The 25119-nt window shown below is 37.2% G+C and overlaps 1 protein-coding gene across 8 annotated transcripts in view; it reads left to right on the top strand.

Annotated features, from left to right (window-relative positions):
• The window catches only part of SUGCT (succinyl-CoA:glutarate-CoA transferase), a 329484-nt gene that overhangs the window by 5165 nt on the left and 299200 nt on the right, over positions 1-25119 (top strand). For all 8 annotated transcript variants that reach the window (XR_008448763.1, XM_054059901.1, XM_054059902.1 and 5 more), the window contains exons 4-6: positions 2617-2702; positions 3483-3533; positions 7319-7439. Coding sequence is in view for 7 of the 8 variants with exons in the window: in XM_054059901.1 (XP_053915876.1) it covers positions 2617-2702; positions 3483-3533; positions 7319-7439 (258 nt within the window). In the remaining variant the exon portion in view is untranslated. The remainder of the gene's footprint in view (positions 1-2616; positions 2703-3482; positions 3534-7318; positions 7440-25119) is intronic.

Below are 25119 nucleotides of genomic sequence, written 5' to 3'. Positions count from 1 at the left end.
TCTGTGTCAAAATGTCTTAGATAATTTTAAATAGAAATGCATCTTACTCCTCAGGATGAGAATACTGGTAAAATAGCAGGCACTTTAATTTTGGAAGCAGAGGCTCTCTTCTGCTTTAATTTTTATTATTAAAAGGGAGAAAGATAATATAAGCATTTAAAAAAAATATATATTTTGTTTGTTAGCACTGCTTTTGTGTATATTATACTGCCCTAATGAGGATGGCAAGCGTTTTGACTGGTAGGGTATAAGGTGAGTTGGCATCCTCTATCAACTTTCTCCTGAGGATGATTTTAATATTCCAGTACAGCTTCAGATTGTTAATTAAAAATTACCAACCAATTAAAAATTACCAATCTTTCTTTGGAATTGTGCAAAGTAAAGAAAAGTTATTTTCTGCTGAGGTAGCTGTATCTTTTACAGTCCAGGATCTGATGTTCCTGTGTAGGTAGAGATAGATGTTTGGAAAAGGGAAATTTCTGTATTTACGTCTTCATGCTAGCACTGAAAGTGTCTAAGCTTAATGAGCATCAAGCATATATTGCAGAAACTTGTGTAGCTCCTTCTGAGGCTGATTGAACTCTGGGTACTTAGCTTCATAAAGAGTCTTTATTTTATTTCTATGTATTTTAGCATAACACAATGGTTTGTTTCCTTTTTCCACTCGGCACATGCACTTCTTATATAAAGAGTTTTTGAGGGTTGGGTAACAGTGAAAAATGCTTGGTTCTGATGGAATAGCTACACCTTTTAGTTCATAAGGCCATAAAAGAAGAATAACAAATTTCAGGGCATTTGGTTCTTTTTTAGAAATATTCCCTGCATTTGGCTTTCAGTTTTATGCATCATTACATATTTAAGGCATGTAATTATGCCATAGCAGCTGCACACTGTCATGTAATTTTTTCTTCTTTAAGTTTCCGTTTTTTAACTTTCTTTCTTTTGGTATTAATAGTTTTGAAAAGAGCTGGTGAAGATAATTACACACTTGAGATACTAAGCCAAATTACATTCCCAATTTTTTTAATTTTAAATATGAAATATTGAATTTTGAACTTTGAACAAAACATTGTATGTCTAACAGAAGTATTGTCACAGCAGCTTATGGGTCATCCTTGATCACTGGCCATTATTTCAAAACTTTCCACTTTTCTGACGGGTCAGAAGCTGCATCAATTTTGTACTATCAGATGAGACTGACAGTGGTATTATTCCAAATATTTTGGTAGTGAGAATGGAGCGATATCAGCAATTAAGTATGAAGTAATGATTTTGGAGATTTATATTCTAGCTCTTAAGAGTTTTGTGATTGAAGAAGGGCAGCTTGAGAATTCAGAATTTCAAATATTTTAGAATCTGAGTTATTTGCTCTTTCTATGAGAGGTTGTCTACTTTCACAGGAGTATTAATCCATAAAGGAGAGTAGCCATACTAGTGTCCTACATGGAAAATATTACTTTTTTTTTTCTTAATGGCTTAAAGTGGTAACATATGGAAGAGAGATTCCCTCTTCCTCAGCTTCCCACTTGAACCAAAATAGTTCTTTGAGATGCTAAACAGTACGCATGTTGATGAGTAATTCACAGGTTTGTATAACTTTTACCACAGTTGCTCTTAAGTGGCTGTAGATGGTGTTACTGTAGTATATCGCCACTGTTGTAATTATGCTACACTGTGTAAGACCAAAGGTCCTTCAGCTTGTTTCTGTATGTGTGCTAGTATCGGTCTTCTGCATTGCGTCGCTAAGGAAAGCTTTGACTTGCATGAAGTTAACAAGTAGACAATGTCTAGGTAGTGAAACACGTACAGGAACATGCATGCTTGATAGCGTTTGGGATGATGATTATATCTGAAATTTAGCTTTAATTCTTATTAAAATAGATTGCCATTTGTGACATATAAGAAAAGTTTAAAATTGGAAGTTAAGCATAAATGATACAGTGACATCAGTGTCTACAGCGGCTTTAATGCCATCTTACCATTCTGTAAGGCAGAAGGATTTCTGAAAGGGCTGGTTATTTTTGCTGGTGTTCCTGCAGCATGCAGCTTGTTGCTCATCAGTGGTATCTTGATGTTGTATCCAGAGTGTTTTGGGAATGGCTTATTGACTATGTGCCCTGTGTGACTCAATGCAAAGCAAGATCTTCTGCTCTGTTCTTCTGGATTGCCTTAAAGAATGACACTGTACCCCTGTCTTTAAGTTAAACAAAGCAACAAAAAAAACCCTCCAAATTGAAAAACAAGACAAAACAACCAATTCCTTCCCTCTGAGAACCCCCAACCAACCAAAACCCCGAAAACCAACCCACAAATGAAAACGGCCAACATCCTCCCCCACCGCCTCCCCAAATAGGTTGTGTGCATGTGGCGGTATGTCAATATTTTAAAGCCTAAAAGTAATCCCAATACCAGCAAACACTGTTACTTTGCTCAATCATGTTCATTTTTAGGTGTTTTTTTTTGACATAAACATCCTAAAATTTAGATATTGAACTAATTTTTCTCCTGCCTGCTAGATGAACCTTAGGTGATTTGATGTGGTGTTGGAGGAAGAATTTTTATTTGTTGGCAGTGTGATATTGGACAACCATGGAAATGTGTTGGTATTTCTTTCAGGAGCTGGTGATGATACAAGAGCCTGGGGCCCACCTTTTGCTGGAACAGAAAGTCTTTATTTCCTCAGTGTCAATAGAAATAAAAAGGTAAATGGAGTGTAATATAGAACATTAGTCCATTTTCCGTAATTACAATTGACAACATAACACTTCTCCTTTGATTCTTAACATGCATAATGGAGCAATAGTTGTATTGGCCTTAAGTTATGATGGATAGATTTCAGGAGTAAAATGGAGTTCTGAACAAAAAAGGCTGCAGGCCTTTGTGTTGCTATGGTCACCTAAGGCAAATTCAAAAAGCAAGTGTGGTACTGCCAGACCTCCGTTTTTGGTGCAAATTGACTGTAAATGGATCCCTGCTTGAAAGTAAGGGTTATTTTATTTGAAGGATCAGTGTTTTCAGGTGCATCAGTTCAGCTGACATGCTGCAGCTGGAGGAGGGGAGGCATCATACCCAAGTTACCTTGTCTAAGGGTAGCTTGTGAAACTTGAGGATTAAGTTGGTTTCATGACATACCCAAGCTGTTTAATGGCTTGTTGCTGTTGAAACAAATATTTCTAGTGTCCCCATGGTACTTGCAGTAGTAGGTACTGTGCAAATACACAGTGAATGGGCCACAGTCTAACTCCCAGCTGCACATCTGTCAGGCTTGTGGTGATGCTTGCCTGATCCATTGGTGTGACAGTTCAGCTTGCTTTCCAAAATAAGTTGGTTTTTTTTTGCAGGGGGAGATGAGGTGTGTGTTTACATTTACTTATTTGATTTAGCTGTAGTGTGAGACTTGACTGTTGATTATGTTTAGAAGATGCTAGCAATCACCAGAAGATCTTTCATGTAAATTACTATTGTATTTTTTTTATCCTCAGAGTATAGCAATCAACATGAAGGATTCAAAAGGAGCAAAGCTAGTTAGAGAGGTAGGTATTGATAGCATGAGAACTTTGGCTGTTTTGCATTTGTTTGATGCTGAATAATAAACTCTACATTTCAAGTATTAATTTGATACCTGATAACTAAAAATTTCTGTGTGTAATAAATTTGCTGAATCACAGTATATGGCCTCTGTACGCTGCTTTTGGACTTAATATTGAGTGTAATTTCTGATGATTTTAGATATAGAACTTACATGAAAACTTAATAAGAAGCCTCAAATGAAGTATTGTGAGGAAAAGGTCTAATAGCCTACTGCTTTCCTTTTGCTGTTGCTGTATCTGATCTTGCTGTGCTGCTTCACTAGCTTCAAACTGAACTGGTCTGATGAAGCTGGTGAGCAATTTACAAAGAGGAAACTTGTGGGCTTTGTAGGAGTATTTGTAGTTTTTTTGAATGTCACAGTGCATACATGACCCAAGTTGCTATGCATCTTTATGGGAAATACTGTCCTGTAGGTCAAACTTACTTTTTTTTTTTTGAGTGCAGAATGTAATGTCCCTTTAAGGGAGATCCATTTTTCCATTGAAAAATTGATAAAAGCATCCTATTTCATGTATGAAACTTGTGCTTTGTCATCCCTTTTTTTTTATATACCGAGAAACGTAAGACCTGCTGCTTGTTAGTTATGTGTTTTTAGTCCTGCAGTATTAACACATCTGAGAGGGTGAGCTGGCTTCTGTTAGTGTTTGTTTCAATATCAGTTCAAATCACTTTTTTCACAGTGAAACTGTATATATGTCCTATATAGGATGTATATGATGTATATATAGCATCTGCTAATGTGTTTTTTTTTGTTGTTGGGAATATTGCATGAAATGGAAATAAATTCAATTGCATGATACTTTTCACTTTTCTTCTCTGTCAGCTATGTACAATACACTTTATAAGGAAATTTTTGGAATTTGTAAGTCAAGGATTCTGCAGTGCCTTTTCTCTTTGCAGAACAGAACTATTTGATTTGTTATGAAGCCATATGTTTGTGTTCTAAAAATTGTGAAAATGGATGCTGACATTTGGAATTATTTTGCAGGGCGTAACACAGATGTGTTTTTGGATAAACTAGTCCCTTTCTAAATAAGAACTTAAAAAAATGCCCCCCCTTATAAGATGGCTGGCTTGTTAGTTCACCTTTAAAAATGGTGAAAGAAAAACTGTGCATAACGTCCACTGATTGCACGTGTGTGGGCTGGACCTCTTTGAAGATTTAAAGGCAGCTGGGGGCATTGGGTCAGGGTGAGCTGGAGAAAAGGTGGCTTCAGCCTAAGTTTCTTGTGTGCCTGCCGCTCTTTGTGGTTAGGAAGTTCCCATTTTCTCACCTTGACATTTGTGCAGGAAGACTACTGCTTGCTTCTAGTTTTAAATGTATAACTGTCTGCCTGCAATACAGAGAACCTTTTTATGGTCTGTGGAGTTGCATGTCTGGGGACTTAAGAATTTGCAATATAACCTTTGTGCTTGAGGCTTAGAGGTGCCTCAGCGTTGAGACCAAATCCCACATAATTTTTAAATCAAAGCAGCATCTTTCTTCTCCTCGTTTATCATGCAAGAGCAGCATCCCCTCAGCTCAGTGCTGGAGTTACCAACCTTTTTGTACTGGTAAGATTTCTTGTACCACTGTAATGTAAAGCTGTCACAATGCTGAAGATAGGATAGCTGGCAGTAGGAGCACTTAGAGATGTAGACAAATCGTTCCTGCCAGCAGCAATATTAATTTTTCCCTTAACTTGATGTCGCTGAAGTAATCAAGCATGTATGAAAATTATTTCCTAAGATTCGATGTTACAGAATTTCCAGTGGGAGAAATAACTCTGTTAAATATTTACCAATGAAGAGATCTCCTGTGCCAAAGTTCTTTCCCAAACCTAACTAATGAAAAACTGAAAGCAACTGCAAGATTTGCAGTACTGACCTAAAAATGAGGACAAGACAGTTTTGTTGCCAAGTTCTGTCTTATAGTTTCTGTCCTTCATTAAAATTGCTTTCATAACCACTACAGCTTTGTTTCTTACATCAATGTCATCCCTATATCTGATATAGTAACACTGTGGACTGAAGTGATGAGGCATTATTTAGCCTTAAATGATTAACTTTTTTTCTATCTATTTATTAAGAACTTGGGAGGATTTAATTGGCTGGGAGTTTATGGAACTCCTTCCCTTTCATTACCTTTATCTGATTGGTCAGCATGTCTTATACGTGCTCTGCTCTCACTTGATAAAGCAAACTATTCACACATACAAATATATACATATATGTGTGAGCATGTATGTTTATATGTGTGAGTATACACAGACTTCTCTGTGTAGTAAAACAGCCCCTTCTCCCCCGGCAAACCTCCCAAACAAAAGGTACCAATAGTTTGCTTTATCAAGTTATTATGATTTGTTATTTTTAGTCAATTTAATGACTGCTCTGGCATGCATGATGCCTTTTTTTTTTCTTGTGGCATAGCCTACAACTGTAGATCTGTCTGAACTACTTTGGTTTTTACTAGCAAATTCTTTATCTCTGTAGGGATCTGAATCTTCTTGAGAACCTTCTCTTGAAGAATTCCTTTTTCTTTTTTTCAATAGCTTCTATGAAGTTATGTTCTGTTCAATTCCATGGAATTATGAATCGACAAACTAGATTCCTGTCCACATTGAAACCCAGCAATGTTTACTGAGAATCTAGAGACCGTTTCTCATTTTTCTATAGTCCTACACATTCTTGACATAGCCACTTTAAAAATACTTAATAACATCCTTCAAAAATACACCTTCACTGTATTCTGAGCTTCTATAATGTTATTAATGCCTCTTCCATACGTCCAGTTAAACCGTTTGTAAATTGTCCTGCCTTGTCTGACTAAGAATCAGTTCCTGCTTTCCATGTTAAATACTGGCTGGCTTGGCAGATTCTTTGGCCTTAAATTCAGCTGGACAGCCTATGTGCTTGAACAAAAAGGCCCGTGCTGGCTGTTATGATGACACTAGATTATAGAAGTTGGTCTAATATACTGTATATGTTAAGACAACTATATGGTAGTTTTGAAGAACACGACTGTCAGCTGCAAATAACATTAAGTAACTAGAAGTTTTAGATTTGACACAAATGTGTGCACAAATGTGTACCTATCAGGGAACATTTCTTCAACTTGTGGGGATGGGAAGACAAACCCTAAGCAAAAAAATCTACAGTTATCTCAAGGCATATATCTTTCTTCCAACATGTAGTGCTCTTTCTTCAGGAGGTCTTAATGAATATTAGTCTCATTGAAACCTGTAGATGTATTTCTATTTATAAGTTTCATAAGATAAAAAGGGGCATAATTTAAAGCCTTAAGCAGATTTTTGGGCTAGGTCATTAATTTAGGTGTGATGGAGAAAGTCACATCGCAGAGCTTGGCAGCTCTATTATAATTGAGGTGACTTTAGGATGTTTATTTTGACCCAATAAAACTTTTGGTCTCCTTATTCTGCTGCCACATACAGGAAGTGAGATATATGGCCTCTGCTACAGTAATTGTAATCAATGATTTTAAAATGAAAAACAGTTTATAAAATTTCTAAGGTAAAAAAAGTGTTTAGAGTTTTGCCTCATCACTTTAGGATTTTGACAGTTGTCTTTCTAGATATGCAGCATCTCTAATATGTAGTTTGAAGCAACGCACAGTCTAACCAGCAAAATAAAATCTCTAGGTTTGTTTATTTTCTTTTCTGACAAAGACTAGAAAATTCATTGAACTTCTGTCATTAACAAATCTTACTCATCCTTTTCTTTTCTAAAGCTTGCTGCGGTGTCTGATGTTTTTGTGGAAAACTATATCCCTGGGAAGCTGGCGGAAATGGGTCTGGGTTATGAAGACATTAAAAAGATTGCTCCTCACATAGTGTACTGTTCAATAACAGGTATTTTAATTTCTATTACTTGGGTTCATTATTTCCTTTATTCCAGTCAACTTGTTATATAAAGTCATTAGTCATATAGAAGTATATTATTTTGATGTCAGTTAAGATAAATTGAAAATTAGTTTGACTGTTCAATTCAAAAATAGAAGATTAAAATTAGAAGGCAGCAACCGTGTTAACAGTGTATAAATTGGGTATTACATACTCCTATCAACTTCAGAGGAGCCAGGATTGGCTGGGCTCCTTGCGTTTAATTTAACAGCAACTCAGTAGATTTTTCATCTGTTGTGACTGTTCGTGTGGCAAACGTCTGAGAAAACAAGAGCATAAAGGCAATTATATTCAGGGTTTTTTAAGTTAGTCAGTGGCTAGTTTCCACAATGTTTTTCACATTTCATTGTGTATGTAATCTCACAACTGGAATCTGTCAAGTGGTTTGTTTTTGTGTTCTTTTTTTTTTTGTTTAGTTGTTTTACCCATAATTGATGAAAGAATAAAAAAAATTAAATCCAAGCTACAATTTGTGAGGTACCTCGGCATTTGATTTGGTAAATTGTTTTTCCATTCACACTATGTGTTGGCTTTTGAGTGCTTTGATATTTTACTGATAATAGACAAAACCCTTACTTCATGTGAGGGCCTAAAGAAAGATATTATATAATTTCACAGAATCACTGACTTGTTTAGGTGGAAGGGACCTCCTGAGACCAACTAGTCTTACTACCCTGCTTGAGCAGGGGCAGTTACAGCAAGGTTTTCCAGGACTGTGCCCAGCTGGGTTTTGACTATTTCCATAGCTGCTCTGAACAACCTGTTCCAGTGTCTGACCACTCTCACAGTAAAAAAAAAAATCTTCTGTTCATGTATTATGTAGATACATTGGGGAGATCCCCTTGAGTTTTCTCGTGTTTAGGCTGAATAGTCTTAACCTGTCTTGCCCTCTCATCATGTGTCAGATGCTCCAGTATCTTAATTACCTTTCTAGCTCTGTGCTAGACATGCTTCAGCAAGCCCATATCTGTCTTGTACTGGGAAGCCCAGAACTGGACACAATACTCCAGATGTGACCTCATAAGTGCTCAGTAGAGGGGAAGGATCCTGTCCCTCAACCTGCTGCTGCTGACCTTCCTAATGCATTGCAGAATACTGTTGACCTTGTTTCCTAAAAGGATGCGTGCTTTTGTATGCCCCGTTTAAGTGCTTCCTAATTCCTCCACTGAGAGTACATCTTCCTGGCTGCAGACTTTCCCTCTTGTCAGAGACCTCGGACTCGTGAGGGCCATGTTTCCTGGTAAATACTGAGGCAAGCAAGGCATTCAGTACATCTGCTTTTTCTGTGCTCTTTGTCACCATTTTCCCCTTTAAGCAGTAGGCTCATGTCTTCCCTAGTCTCTCTGCTGCTTGTCTGCTTGTAGAATCCTTTCTTGTTGCTCTTCACATCTTTTGTTAAATTCAACTCCAGATCAGTGTTGGATTTCCTGCCATAACCTTGCACAATAAAACGGCAGCGCTATACCCCTTCTAGGTCACTCGCCTCTGCTTCCACCTCTTGCATACTTCCATCTTACTGTCAAAGCCAATTGGACAAAGACTAATTTTGCTGTTTAAAGCTCTCTATATGATGCATAGTTTGCAGTTACTCATAATAGAAAATATATAAAAATTAAAAAATACGTAATTTTTTTTTTTTCCTTCATGCACTATGATCTTTTGAGATTGAAGGTGTTTGGAAGGTAAGGGCTACGTGATGTTTGTCAGGCACCATAAAACAACTTCAGATCTTAAATTATAGTTGGTAACATCTTGGATGTTTACAGGTGACCAGGAACATGTGTTTAAGGATAATGTATCTTCTCGGAATAAAGACATAATATCTCTGGTATCCTTAAAAAAAAAAAAAAAAGTTTAGAAATCAATTAAGTCAAGGTAAGAAATAGCAAAACCTCAATCTAAGAATGTTTAAAGAAGCAGCCAGATTAGGACCAAATGTATGTCTGGCACAGAGAGGTCATCACGGTGATACTTAAAAGCAGTAAGCCTTTTTTTTTGGTACAGTCAGGCAGAAAACTGATATAAGTAGAAAGAATTCCTAATTGATTTCTGAAAGCTCTGTGGCCTGATGCTAGATATTACAATTCAAACCAGTTTTGTGCTTTGGCTGACTGTATTACGTTCAGCTCACATTAAAACATGAATGCCTGTGGAAAGAGACCAAGAGAAGATTTTATTTGTTTTTTGATCATAAGGAAGAGTAGACAAACAAAGGAAGGAGGATGGTAAAAGCATTGAAACATGTTTATGGCAGGTAACTTACGTACACTTCTCTTTATTATGGGAACGTCAGGAAGTTTCCATACTTTAGCTGCTTACTGCAAGAGATGAATTTGAGAAACTTTTTCTGTTGGATACACAGATTGACAAAGGCTTTTAGAACAAACTGGTAAACGAATATTTATAAATCACATTATATCTGTGATTATAAGGTGAAATTTCAGCCTGGTCCTGTGCTGTTATCAAGACATATCACAACTTTGCTAGTGAAAACGCGCGCACACACAAAAGTAACTGAACATGTCAAGCTGTTTGTGTAAACTTAGGAATTAATTCACTTTCCTTTAGCAAACAGTGGACATAATTTGCAATCCTTTGATTTGGCGATGCAGTTCTCACCCATGTTGCTTGCTATTCATGGTGTTCAAGTGCTTTTCTTTTTTTTCTGGGCTTTTGAATGTGGAGGCCTATTAAATAAAAGTAGTGGGACTCTGGGCACAGAAATTCATCTTTAAGTCATGTCTTGGATGTTTTAATGCTGGGTGCTGCAATGTTTGACCCCCCAAAAAACATTTATGTAAGTTGAGGCATGCACGTGGAATGGCTGGTTTTGTGAGAGGCTGGTGCAGAAAGCAGGTTAACTGCATTCTGAAAGGCTGTCAAGAAGTGCTCAGTTCCCCCAACTAGAGACTGGAGCTAAAGCTTGTGAACATATAAGAGATAAGGATCGATATTAGGTGGAATGAATTGAGACATGCTGAATCTAGAAGGAAGGTTGCTGAGAGCTCAGATATAATATTTCAGATAGAGGCTGATAACACAATCTAAGGTTTTTTGGTAATGCTATAGGAAATTATGTGTATATAATATGCCTAGCTAGGGATATGGAAAAATATGAGTTAAGGGAGATCCAAAGAGAAGTGTTGTTTGTCAGAAGCAAGAGATGCGCTAGCCTAGAATGTAGAATTAAATGGACTACTTGTCTTCCCAAATGTTGAAAATTGTTGAGACAAATTATCTTGGTTATAGCAACCCCTTTTACAGCTAAACAGTGGGATTTCATCCATCATTTGGCATCTTGCAGGCTGTACAGGAGATAATAGGCATATGTTAGTTCTCAAGACTGTTCTGGTTTGCGAGTCTTATGAAGAGTAACAGATACATAATGTAACATGAATTATGTTTAGAGGCCTTTGAATGGAAGATTGGAATGGTTTATGCTTATTAGGGTTTATGCTGCAGAGGGTTGGAATGGTTTATGTGGATTCAAAACTCAGTTTTGAATATGCTTTTTAAAGCATTTATTTTTATGTCTCATAACTATTGTTAACAGGCAAAATTATTTTGGTCAGTTGATGACTATCATGAACTGTGTTACGTTTTAGATGTGAAAATATGTAGAGACAGATGTTTTGGCATAACATCTGTTAATAAATAAGTAACCAATAAATAAATATGTCCAGTATGTCAGAATCAGTGTGTTTTTTAACTTCAATTTTTTATTTTTTTTTCTTTTTAGTCAGTATACATGCTGAAGACATTAGAGCTGATGTAATAAATTACAAATAATTACTGGACACTACTTCCCTTATCCATTTAGTTAACTCATTAATGAGGCTGGATATAATTTGGAATGTTTTGGCTTCTTATTTTTTGAACCATATTACCTTGCAGGCTTAAACTTCATAGCTATGGAATGCAACCGATAAACAAGTAACTTGAAGAAATCAGTGTCACCCTACAGCATAACTTGTATAGCAGGTATGATCAAGATGTCTTCAAGTTTCTTGTTTATTTTTTTTAATCTCATTCAACTATTGAATGCAAGCATAAAGAAATAAAAATGAGTATTGAAACTCTTAATTCTAGGGGCCATCCAAAAATGTGGAATTAGTTTTCTGACTGTAGATGGTACTGCATCTTTCCTCTTACTACTCCAGAGAGAGTGTGCTGAATAGTTGGCCTTCTTACTCGTATCATGGTTGGAAGAGTGGTACTTTCATTTTTAAACACTGCTATTTGTGACAAGATTTGTGTGAAAATGTGGGTATTGCATTTGTCTGAGTCAGGACTAAGTGATAGCCTTTTCTTAAGGGCTCACCGTCTAGAACATTTTTAATCCCAGTCACTGGCTGGTTCAGCGCCTGCTGACTGCATTTTGTGTTTGTGGTTATGGTGATAGTAGTTGTTGTCTGTTTATGGAATAGGTTATTTGCCAGATTCTTGGGGTTGTTTAGCTGTTAAATGACGGCACTCCTTTACTGTTCTTGTGTGCCCTGTTACACAAGGAATTCTGTTTTATACTGCTTGATATCGAGCCAGATGGAGATGCTCTGTTTTTGGAGTATATTGCATTGGTCATGTCATGAATGGTTCATATGTGCCATCTGTAAGATAATGATACCTTTATATATCCCATTAAACTTATTTCTCCTTCTGAATGGGTTTGCATGGCAAGGTTTTAGTTGTGTGTGTGTTTGTGTGCGCGCTACAGGGGTGGCTTCTTTGAGAAGATAACAGAAGCTTCCCCTGTGTCCAATAAAGCCAGTTCCAGCCAGCTCCAAGACAGACCTCCTGCTGGCCAAAGGCTGAGCCTATGAAGTGATGGTGGTAATGTCTCTGGGATAGCATTAAGAAGGGAAAACAAAACCCCTGTGCAAGAGAAACAGCCACTGGAGAGAGGAGGGACAATGTGTGAGAGAAACAACTCTGCAGACACCAGTGTTAGCGAAGGAGGGGGAGGAGGTTCTTCAGGCACTGGAGCAGAGATTATCCTGCAGCCTGTGGTGAAAACTGTGGTGAGTTAGGCTGTCCCCCTGCAGCCCATGGAGATTAACTGTGGAGCAGATATCCACCTGCAGCCTGTGCAAGACCCCAAGCTGGAGCAGGTGAACGCACCTGAGGGCGGCTGTGACCCTGTGGGAAGCCCATGCTGGAGCAGGCTCCTGGCACAGGACCTGCAGCCCCTGGAGAGAGGAGTGCACAGTGGAGCAGGTTTGCTGGCAGGACTTGTGACTGTGTGGGGACCTATGCTGGAGCACTTCATGAAGAACTGCAGCCCGTCAGAGGCAAACACTATTACTGTGAGTGGTAAATCTAAATAAAAACTGGGCTAGAGCATAGTCAGTTGGTCTGTGGGGACAGTGTATGTATGTTTGTCAGAAGAAACTGCTGGCATGTGTGATACAGTGGAGCATGCACTTCATGGACTGAATCTTTGGAGATTTTAGCCTTGAAATGCTACAAATATTTCCTTGGAGAGTATAAATTTCCCAGCCCCAATGATACCTGAAGGGTGAATCAGAAGATTTCCTAGAGGAAGCATAAAAATATGACAACAGTAATGAAAAAACATAGCCATGACAAAAAGGTCTCCCATTCTTTTGAGTCTTCACTCTAAAGAAGAGAAATGCTTGGTTTTAAGCAGACAAGTCTCTGTTTTTTTCCTAACATAGCAAAGCAAATATGCTTCCCTCCCTGGCTTTGTGGATAAGAACAGCAGAAATGTTCTGTGAGAAATTCTGAAGACGTTCAAAATTCTCATTCTTATACAGCTTAAAGATCAAGATTGGACTCTTACATAAAATTATTTTCATTAGTGGAAGGTACATGGAGGTGGCTGCTTCAGCTGCATAGGCACATATTGTAGCAGAAGGTAAAACCTGGAAGACTTTCTTCTTGGAAGTTGAAAGATATGCTACTTTATAACATCCAGAACAGAGCAGTTTTGCTTGAATAAAGGAATAATGTACGTTTGGAATTGCTTCTTTCTAAATTTTGGACTGCTGCAAATTGTTAGTGATAATAAAATGAAATACAGCGTAATTTTTCAGAGAGTCCAGGGTCACGAATGGGTGAAGAGTTTAGACATAGGTAAACCAGATGCTGTCTCCTTTATGGCATTTTGGAAGCTGTGATTAGCAAGCTGAGTTTCTTATCCAAACAGCTCTGATTGAATGCATCTAGCCCTGCAGTGGCTGTTGCAGGACTGCGAGGATTTCTGGGACGCTCCCCAATGTTTCTTCTGCTTTGAGCGTTCTCGAGCTCCAGATTGTCTGTTCTCACTCACACGCAGGCTTTGCTGATGAGAGTTATCTTGGAACTAGTTTAAATATAATCTATTTTGACAGTTCTGTCGTTGAGATTGGTTTAAGTTTTTGAAAATTGGCCAGTTAAAGTAAATCATGTCCAGGTCACAAGGGAGTGACCGTTTGTTGCTATCAGTATGGTCTGTGTAGTGCTTCAAGTTACGGTTTATTTCTGAACAGGAGGGGGCACTGTTTAAAAGGACAACATTGTTTTCAACTCAAAGCACTGTTTTTCTTTTCCCTTTAAGGCCTCTGAAGACAATATGTTTTAAAAGAACTTTTGCAGTTTTTGTTTTGAATGATGAAAACCTACTCCTCGGGTTCTCTGCTGTGTCCTTTTGCTCTGCTAATTTGAGTGAATTGTTTTTAGTTGCCTTCTGTGGACAGGTTTTGCCCAAGAAAATGTTACTCGTTTTTTTTCTCTCCTCCCTTTCTTTCTCCTTTTCTAGGATGTACTGCTTCATATAATATGCTGCTTTGTAATGCCACAAACAACATACAAAACCTTGCTTTGATATTTTATTTTCAGATGCTTAATTTATTAGAATAGGGATGTGATGCTTAGTTTTCTGCCTTTTAAAGAGATTTTAGTCCTGTAAAGATATTTTGGTGTGTTTATGTATGAAAGGAACTGAATACGTAAAGATAATCATAGCAAATCTTAGAAATATTCTTAGTTCAACTAAAAACTATGAAGATAAGATTTTTGGGATTGGTATCTTTATTAAAATAAATCAAAAGATTATAGAGGTGTTGGAATGGGTCCAGAGGAGTATTAGAAGGATGATCGGAGGGCTGGAGCGCCTCCCATTCGAGGACAGGCTGAGAGAGTTGGGGTTGTTCAGCCTGGAGAAGAGAAGGCTCCGAGAAGATCTTATGGAGACCTTCCAGTACCTGAAGGGGCTACAAGAAGGATGGAGAGGGACTTTTTACAAAGGCTTGTAGTGGTAGGGCTAGGGGCAGTGGGGCACTGGAGAGGGGCAGATTTAGGCTAGACATAAGGAGGAGTTTCTTCACCATGAGGGTGGTGAGGCACTGGCACAGGTTGCCCAGGGAAGTTGTGGCTGCCGCATCCATGTAGGTGTTCAAGGCCAGGCTGGATGGGGCCTTGGGCAGCCTGATCTGGTGGGAGGTGTCCCTGCCCATGGCAGGGGTTGGAACTGGATGTTCTTTAAGGTCCCTTCCAACCCTAACTATTCTGTGATTTTATGATTAAGTTTGTATTACTGAAACATATTACATTCTTTGGGGATTTGCAGTCTCAACCCCAAAGAACTTAGTCTTGACTCTGAATTTACAAATACTTCAACCATACTAAGCTGTCAGTTTGTTTGTTGGCAAATGGTATTATAGAAAGGCAAAAAAATAGGTGAAGAATGTGGCAAAAGGTTTATTGAAAAGATGTTTTGTATCATCTGAGTTTCATATGGGTCTGAATATGGAATTATTGTATATGTATCTTCTACTTAATGTCTATAAAGTCCTTAAGATCATTTAATGAATGCTTTTCTGCAAAAATAATGTCTTATGTGTCTCTTCAGTGATTCTGATGAATTTGAGGAACAAAATAGTACTTCACCCATTTACACAAATGATTATCAACTGAAAAGAACCATACTTTGCAGTATACGTCATACTTTGCAGTATATCTTGTTTTGTGCTGATAATTTATAGGAGGTACTCAGAAGATGATGTAATGTTATATTTTTGATGCATATTCTACTTTGCCTCTAGTATTTGCACAACAGGAAAGAAAAGCCAACCACAGCATGTTTTGCTGGGCAAAGGCTAGCCAAAGTGTTATTCAGATCCTTTAATTTGTGAACTAACTGTGGTAAGATGTGGAATTGCCTTGGATTAGGTACGGTTTTGTAGACTCCCTCTTTCCAAATGATTCTGGCCTATAAAATTATAGATAACTTATGCCTGTGTTCTTCATGCCCACTCCTTCCCCTGACTGTTGATGTTCTCATGGTTTCTAGATGGTTGTAGTCTGGGTATAAATACGTAGTAAAAACTGATAGATTACCTGCCAACAAAATAAATTGAAAACTTGGTGTGTATTGAAAAAAATTGAAAAAAACTTGAAAAATTGGTGTGTATTTAAGAATATGATAAAATCTGGCAAAACAACTTTGTTGGTGCTGTAAATTTTTTATTGATAGCATAGAAGTAGGAGACCAAGTTGTATTCAGAATCTGGCTCAAGCAATGGTTGCAGCTGTCACTAAATAATAGCAAATATAGAAATGGTCTTGATCATTAGTCTGTTCAAAAGTTATTAAATCTTGTCACCCAAAATTACTAAATAGAAGAATTTTTTTTTTTTGTAATTACAAAATGGCAAAATGATCTTAAAACTAGGCCCAACAAATTGAAGGGAGGGGCAAAGCAAAGGCAAAAAAAGCCTGCGTAGCAAAATACGTAGGCTGGTTGAGCCAAATAGCCAGCAGAAGTAGGAAGAGGTGCAGAATAAAATGGGAATTAGAAGAACTAACTGAGAACTTAAAAAGTTACAGCAGTCTTTTAAATATATTAAAAGCATGAACAATTTGGAGAATGAGGTAATTAAGGAAGCTGGAAACTGCAAGAGTGTTGGTGTCTTGGTAACAGTATCCGGTAAAAGATGTTCATAGAGAATTTTTCATAGAGGTGTTTTGTTCTAATAATAGAAGATACTGCCCTGTCAGAGACAAAGTCAAAAGAGGCATTGTCAGAACAAACTGGGTGTTGTTCTTCCAGTAGTTATTGATGTGGTCTAAGGAGGCAGATCTAGAAGACTGTGAATGTATACTTCTCAAAACCAAAAATAACAGGTTTGCAGGTCTTGAGATATCTTGAGATATGTAAGTCCTGTCAGGGACTGAATAAAGCAGTTGGAGGGGAGAAAAAGTGAAACTTCTCACCTGAGGCTGATTTGGTGAAAATAACCCTCTAGAATGGGAAAAGAAAATAAAGCCCTCCAGTCTTTACAGACTGGTTTTTGCATTATGCAGTTGGAAGATGGATGGATTAAAGACTTGATCTGTCTTTTTTGTGATAGCTTGAAATTGTCTGCGAGTGGGCAGTCAGGGTCTAGGCATAAAACACTCCATGAGAACAGTTTTTATGGAGTTAAGTAGCAGACTCTGGATTTGTGGAGACCCAAATAATTATTGGGATAATATTATTACCCATCTATAACAGGTAATAAACCTTGTGATATGTATTTTTGACTGTAGTCAAGTTTTTGATGCTCTTATGTAATGTTTTCATAGACAAGCTGGGAAATGGCATATATACAAGAAATAACAAAATAAAATGGTTCAAGAGTGATCAGAAACTCCCCGATATCCTATCTCTCGTGTTATAGAAGGAGTAACTGTTGGCCTTTCGTGATTGGCATGGAAGGCAGTACCTCAGAACTGATGTTGTTGGATAAGTTTTTTGTTAAAAATAGATTACAGATTAAAATGTCGGTGGCCTCAAAATCCTCATGTGGTCATGAACTACAGGGTGTTTGCTGCAGGTTTTAGAGTTGAGGGACAGGAGGAAGCTGAGACTGTCTTACAGGTAGAAAACATGACTTTCTTTACATCCTTATGCCATCCTATAAAATAGCGTCTGGATGTGTGGCTGACTCTCAGGCTTATGGAGGGCTGGTCTCAGCAACTCTGCACAGTTATTCTTCTTTGAGCCAGGGTTTTAAAGCACTCTCAACAGTCCCTTTTTCAGCACAGCCCAATGGACAATCATGTGATGAAGTCCTGGTGCAAAAACTGCACTTTCATAGCCTGAGAACTCGATGAAGAATTAGAATTAAAAATTACCTTGGGTAAATTGTTTACACAAAAGCGCAAACCTCAAATTAAAAGTTGGAGCAAGTCCAGTCTACTGTCCTTAATCAGAAATAATCAAGTCCTTTTTGATGTAGTGCTAGGTTAGAGAAGGGTTCTCGGAAGACTTGGCGGTCATGGTGGGCTATGGTTGAAGTTCAACATAAGTCAATCATGTTGTATTCTCAGATGGAAGGCTACTTTTCATGCAATCTAGTAAGATACAAATATTGCCTAAGTGACTGTTCCTCTGCCCTGCTCCACATTGGTGAGGTCTCAGTGAGAAGTTAAGTCAGCTTCTGTGTACCATATTCTGAAAATTATGTGGACAACTGAAGAGAGTTGAGAGAACAATCTATAGGTGAAAAAATTGCATATGAAAGGTAGCTTGGAAACCTTGAATTTTTTTTTTCCCAAAACATTCCAAAAAAAAAAAAAAAAAAAGCTGTTGTGATCAGAAGGAGCTACTGTAGCCATCCAACCATCTCTTCCTAAAGCATTCTGTACATTTTCACATAGTAGTTCTTGAATGAAGATTCTAATAGTATGTGAAAGCATTAAAAAAAAAAATCCTTGCTTTGTGTGTAGAAGTAGTCAAAGTGCTACTTGGTATTCAAAGAGTAAGAGTGCTAAGAAAATCTTAAGAAAAATAAGTAGTTTGTAATTAGAGTAGTTAGTAACTGAAATGCTAAGAGTTTAGACATGATAGTTGGAAAAGTAGATTACCTTTGGTTTTCAGAGAGTTAAGTAATTGGGAATACAAAAGCAGCATGCAAAATAATAAATTATACTATTAGCCATTTTCTTTCTCAAGTAGTAAATAAAGGCATCCCATGTAGCTGGAAGACTGAAATTTGCACTGGAGAGAAACTTTTGCCTTTTAATATTTACCTGTAGAGTTTGCTGTCTTATGTTAAGAGCAAGATGCTAGTAGAGTTCAAAATAATGGAGTAGATGATAATATAGATCAGAAGGGGCACAGTTGTTAAGATATACACTCGAGGGGCTTGGAACAAGCAAGCAGGCAACTACGGACTTCTTCAAACTGAAATAAGTGGTGTCAGTTGTTTATTGCTTGCCTCAGAATCAGTGTGTGAAATAAGTTCTATAGTCAAATTTAATGGTAGTCTTATTTGAGGAAGGTAGGTTGTGGTATAACCTTGCAGTTTTTAAATATAGGGAGAAATTAATTGAAGACTTCAGTACTTTTCTGCCCTGTGCTGGTTTTGCTGCTTTGTAATTCAGTGGAGACCATATGTTTGCACAGAGTGGTAGCTGGTTCTTTTTGCAGTAAAGAACTATCTTTATGGCATGCTGCATCAGCTTTACAAGGTTATTATGCTTCTCATGTGTAGTTACTCTGATATGAGGTGACCACCAATATGTAATCAAATGTACTCATGCTTTTAAGACTACATTAATTTTAGATATGAATTTTTGCAATGATTTGTAACAGCCTTAATTTATAAAGCACAAGGGTTAAATATTGCAGTGCAGCAGTCTCATAAAGAAGTTGAGCAAAAATTTGATTTGAAGTTTGCTTGATGTAAATCAAAGCCAAAGAGCTAGTTCTACTGATGATACTAGGAAGTAAGACAGTTTATCAAAGTATCACTCCTTAATTCTTGCGCTCACCATGTGACTAAAGTAGCTAAAGATTCTGACGTGACAATTTTGATCTGTTTGAATTATACTGTGTTTGTAAGCAGAATTTCCACAACTTAATACTTGGAAAAAACAAATGGGGAAGAGGTAGAATTTAGTTTCACATGAGTACAAGACACTTGATTTCTTTCTAGACTTCTAAACAGATTTGTCCCTTATCCTGAGAAACTTTTAGTCCTATGTCATTTTAATATCCTTTCGGCTAAGCCATCAAAATGGAAAAAATTAATGTAAAAAGGCAAAGAATTTGCTTATGTGAGGAAATTATTTGGCAGAAATGCAGATGTCCAAATACTACTTCAGTGATGTTAAAAAAAAAATATTTTTTTCATTATAATTCAGCAAAAAAAGTAATTTGTTTCTGTGAATGAACAAACAGTTTTTCTTGTTTCTAGGGATAAAGAAGCGGATCACTTCGACAGTGCATTGATGTATCTGTGGTGATCTTACATTTGACATAGTTCTGCGGGTAAATTCCCCAAGAGAACATTTTTGATCTGTTTATGTAGCTTCTTACTTCTACCAAAGTGAATTTTTTAGGTTAGCCAGAATACATTTACATCACTTCATAGAGTTGTGTATGGAAAAAAAAATGGAGCTACCTCAAAACCAGTGTGATAAATTGGCTGTAGGGCATTATAGATGCACTGCTTTTGTGGCCTAACTAGTTGAGTCTTTTATCATAGTGTTACCTGTATGTGCTGTTAGTGAATTCCCAGTACTTCTTTAGAAGCAAAAGATGATTTGTGTAAATGCAAAACTTAAGGAGACCCCGAAAAATCCATTGATTTATAGGGAGATAGTACTATAGCTGCAGTTTGTGAAAATTGCCCTCACGTATTTAGGAACTGTCACGTTTTAAGGACTCGCTTCATTTTGGCAGTAAATGTTAGGATAATATTGTGCCTCTACTTCACTCTGTCTTGTAGAAAGTGACCTGTAAAGTCCCCAAACCTCCTTTCACTTGGCACGAGACCTGTTCCAGGACAGTGTCAGCTGCGTTAGGATTGGCACTTTCTGGCCAATATTCTTACCCAGAGTAAAATACTTAGTATATGGAGTACGAACTGCAATCTTAACCATATGCAATTGAGTTTTTGTACCTGTTTTTTATATAAAAATTAAAGCAAATATTGTTACAAACTTCCAGCAGTTGACTGCTTTATTCAGAAATAAATGATGAGGACCACTGAGAGCTTTTAATTTCTTTTCCCAGCCCGTGGTGCCAGTTACTGTCCTACTGAAGCAGAGCTGCACCAGCAGGGTGTTTTTTCTGATGCTGTACAAGGAACTTGATTGTAATTTTTGCTGGTGTCCTAAATCTTTCCTTGTGTCGTAGGTGATCCATCTGCCAACAGATGTTTACCTCTTTTGCTTTTCTGGACACAAATGAAAAATGTTATATGAGTGTGTTACACCCAGCATTTTTTTTTCCGTACTGGCTTAGTGATGTATTTGGTGTTTTTTCTTAGTACAGAGTTAGGTTATTTTGGGATAATTTTTACTTTAACTGAAAAAATAAATCCTTATAATTCTGTGGAAGACTGGGAAACAATGACTCTACAGTTAATCAGACTTGCAAACAGAAGACAAATAATGGGATTACTTTGAATTACTTCTACTTTATTGTTCATGTCTTTTAATACTTCTTTTTAAGGGTCATGTGTTTTAGAAGCCTGACTAATAGGATTTGATTTTTTGGATTGCTTGTTAAAAATTGTAATGTTCAAAATCCTCACAGATTTGTTTGTTGGTTCTTGGTTATGTTGTAATTAAGTTGCAAGTTATCTGCTTAGTCCAAGCACCTGAAACTTCAAAGGATTTCTGTGTCTTACCCCCAAACAGTTGATTTGGGAAATGTGTCATAACTCTACTTCTCAAATCTATCACGTTTTGAAGATGAACAGTGCAAAGCAAACAAATAAAACCTTCCAAACCCCAACAAATCTCCCCAACTTAAAGCCATATCTACTTATTCAGGAAGATTGTCAGCTGCAAACTATTAGAAGCTGGGAGAGTAGTCAAGAAAGATATTAGATAAAATTATCCGGTTCGTATTGGCATCTGTTTTTCTCCGTTTCTGGAGATGGAGTATGTGGCCAGCTGGGCCTTGAGTCTGAGCTAATGCATTTGTTTTCATATTCCTGTGCTACTCTAGACTTTTCAGGCATCAGTGAAACTTTTATACTCATTTGTACAGCTCAGACAACATGAGGACATATTTGCTGTGCTTCAGTCCTTCCAGAGTGTTATCAATAGAACTGTTGCCCAAGTACAAATTGCAGCACTAAATCACCTTAAATACACCTTTATAACCCATTCGGAGATCATGAGTTTCTGAAAGGTCACAGAGTAAAATAAACCAACAAGGGCTGATGGAGCCTTGTTGCAGAGCAATTTAGCTTGATAGCCCTTAACTGGAGGAGAAGCAAGATGGACTTGACTTTCAGTGTCTTTAAGTTTTGCCAGTGGTGATGGCAACTATGCTTTTTAACTTGTATTGTACACCAAAAGTGTGCATTCAATTTGGGACTGATTTGAAATATAAGTATCACAAAGGTGCATTTTTAGGATGTTTCAAAATAAAACCAAACTTTAAAGATACCTCCTTGTAAAGGACTAATGTTGTTATGCTCTGTCAAGATGCAGAATCCAAGAATAGTTTTTCTTAAAACAAATTCTTGTTGCTGGTGGTCTTATTTTTATTTTTTTTTTCTCTGCTGCTTGCAAACAGCATACTGGCATCCCAAATAGGCCTGTTCAAAAGAGGCGGCTTCTGTAAAATTCAGCTGGTTGACAAACTCTTTAGAACTGAGCATGAGGCTGTTTTCTATAAAACGGGCTTCTGTCAGCACAGCTGTGCCAGTCAGGAATGTGAAGAGATGTGAACACTGACTGCTTTAGCTGTTTTGGCAGAAACCATTGACAAATATGTTATTCTGTAGATGAAAATTTTCTTTTGTTGGTAAAATTGGTCCACTCAGAGATGTGTGCCTGTAAATGGTTTTACATTCTAGTATTTGCTTGTATATTATATTATGTAATTTTGCCTGGAATGCTATATTTCCCCTATATTTGCAGTTTTTTTGCCAGAATATGGTGTACTGGCGCCTTCAGAGCGTGAAAGGGCTCTGGCATCCACACTGACCAAACTTCTAAAATGTATCAGTAATCCAAATGAAAATGAAAAGGGTGGAAGCTGAAAGGAGGTGTGTTGTAACAGAGGTTGCTAAGAAACAGATGAGAGCTGACAGGACCCCTTCTTTCTTGGTAGATTGATGTCCTTGCATGATTCAGATCTGCTGTGTGTCTCCAAGAAGGTGGGCTTTTTAGCCGAGTGACACTAAATCTTTCAGTTTGTGCTGCTTCTGTCATCAACAAACCAGCAGCAGCTAGAATGCTTTTTTATTTTTCTTTAAGTGATTGAGCTAGCCTTTTGCGTTGGCATTAAGCATCCTAGCAGGAGGACTTTGCTGTTTTTCCACTATTATTTCTTCAGTCATACATAGACTGAATGTCCAAAATGCTATGAGTTTAGGAATAAGAAGCAGTTGAAAATGAGTGCTGTTCTGAAACACTGTGTTCCCATTCCTTGCTCAATATGAAGCATATACGAAGTTTAAAGAACAGGTCATAATTCTTCCTTGCTTTAACATCAAGTAGTGATTTTCCGCTGTGCATGGAAGAAATATTTTTCTCATGACTTCATGCTCCTTCCTTGTTCTTTCCTCTAAATAGCACCCTGAAATTAGCAGTATTTTGCATAAAATCTGAAGCTTCAGGGTTTTGGACTCTGTCCTAATAAAGAATACCATAGCAGACAGCCTGTGAATCGTAAGATTTGATGCTGGTTTAGTTTACAGTGAATGAAACCAGATTAGGCACTGAAATCCTGGATGTGAACAGCATAGCAACACAGTACAATTATGGAGACACTTACTGATTATTTAATGTTTATTTTTCAGTAGCTATTATATTTGGACTGGTGCCTAGCTAAGTTAACAGGAATAAAGTTGGAAGATTTTGGGCAGCTTCAGAAGGCCTGCAGTAGGCTTTTGTAAAGCAGTATTTATTGTGTTTGAGTTCTAATAATCTAAACAGAAGACCCAAGAAAAGATCACCAAATATTTTATTTATTACTAAAGATTTCTCTGCTGGTTTCCAAAAGAAATATTTTTCAGGGAATCTCCTGTCTTGTATCTGCCTTTTCTGCTGTATATTGTTTTATTAATCCTTTTGCTTCGCCTAATGGAGTTATTTCATATGAGGACTGCAGGACATTTTTCTTTTGTTTGTCTTACTGTTGTCTTACTGTTAAAAATGGTAATGTTTTGAGATTTCACCAAGGAAATCAATATGACTTATTAAAATGCTGCAAAGATCCAGTGTCTCTGTTGTGCTCATTCACAGTACTTTCTGCGGGTGTTGTTAGATTGGTGGGAAGATTGTAAGTAGTTGGTATTGACCTGAAAATGTTTTCCCAGTAAGCATATGTTCTTCATTACTTCTATTTTTAAAATATAGTGATAAAATAAAACACTTTGTCAGCAGCTAACAAAAAACCCCAAACTATTTTGGGTGTAGAAGTCAAACTATTGAAAAATAGCCTGTATTTTGTCATTTTTAGAAACCAAAGTGGTGGCAGTATCTGGCACTTTTCCAGTGCTTGAACATTAAAAGCATTCTGTATCCCAGTGTTTATGTCAGAGTTGGCTGAAACCCATTGATCTGCAAATTCTCTTGTAGGGAAAACTTTGTCATTGGAAGTTGTAGATGTTACTGCAGAATAAGGTTGTAATGAGAATAGGTTTGTGGATAACAGCCTTCCCATAAGTAAAAGTTCTTGTAAAGAGAAGAGAATGATCTGTTTGTGATACATACTAAAATTTCAGCAAAAAATAGTCTAATGAAACATGAAGAAAAGCTTTCTAATAGATAGGATGACTTCATCCAGTAGTGTTCTTATAGATAGTGCAAAGTCAGGATAGGAGCACATTGCCATTGTGACCATGTCTTGTAGGGAACCTTGACCACCTTTTCAAGAGGAGAATGGGAAGCCAAAATTTTGTAACCTGTTTTAAAAGAGTACATCTTTGAAGATAATTTTATGGAACTGTGACTACAAAGTGCTTACTCATAAAACCATATTCTTCGTACAGTAAGAAGGGGCATTATATATGATGTACCTGCTCAGGGTGGATAATATATGATTCTTTGTCTGTTTCTTATTTCTGTCAAATTAAAGCCATGATCTTAAGATATATGGGAGTAAATGTGGTAATGAATCCTAACTTCAGTTCTCCAGTTTGAATATTAAGTGTAGTATAATATATGGTCTGGAAGTAAAGATACCATCTCCTCTACTATTAATAGCTGTCAACTTTATTGCAGTTCTGAAAACTTTCACAGAGTTATGTCCCAAGATGTTTAGAGTGCTTGGTCCAATCAAAAGTTTCTTCAGTTGTTCAGACTGAACAGCTGGTGTCTTTTTATAGTTTTGTATTGTATTTGTTTATTTGCAAGGTACTTCTCATCAATGAGATATGAGACAGGGAATTTGATTAGAGGCAGTTAGGAAAATCTTTATAGGTGGGGAAAAAACATAAATGTGTAAAATATCAGTTGTCCACCAGATGATCCTTTTTGTGAAAGCAAAGATTCACATATGAGCCTTCGTAAGGAGCCAGTTGGCAAAAAAAAAATATTCAAGTTAGGCAATTGAATTAATCAGCTATTACGTTCAGCTGTTTGAAGCAACCACATGCATTTACTTTTTACCATTCCACATATTAAATTCCTGTAAATGATCAGCAACTGTTGTATTCAACTTTGCACTCTATAA

Source organism: Cuculus canorus, chromosome 2 (genome assembly GCF_017976375.1).
Source record: "Cuculus canorus isolate bCucCan1 chromosome 2, bCucCan1.pri, whole genome shotgun sequence".
In the NCBI taxonomy this organism is placed as follows: domain Eukaryota; kingdom Metazoa; phylum Chordata; class Aves; order Cuculiformes; family Cuculidae; genus Cuculus; species Cuculus canorus.
This window is presented reverse-complemented; position numbering and strand designations above follow the sequence as displayed.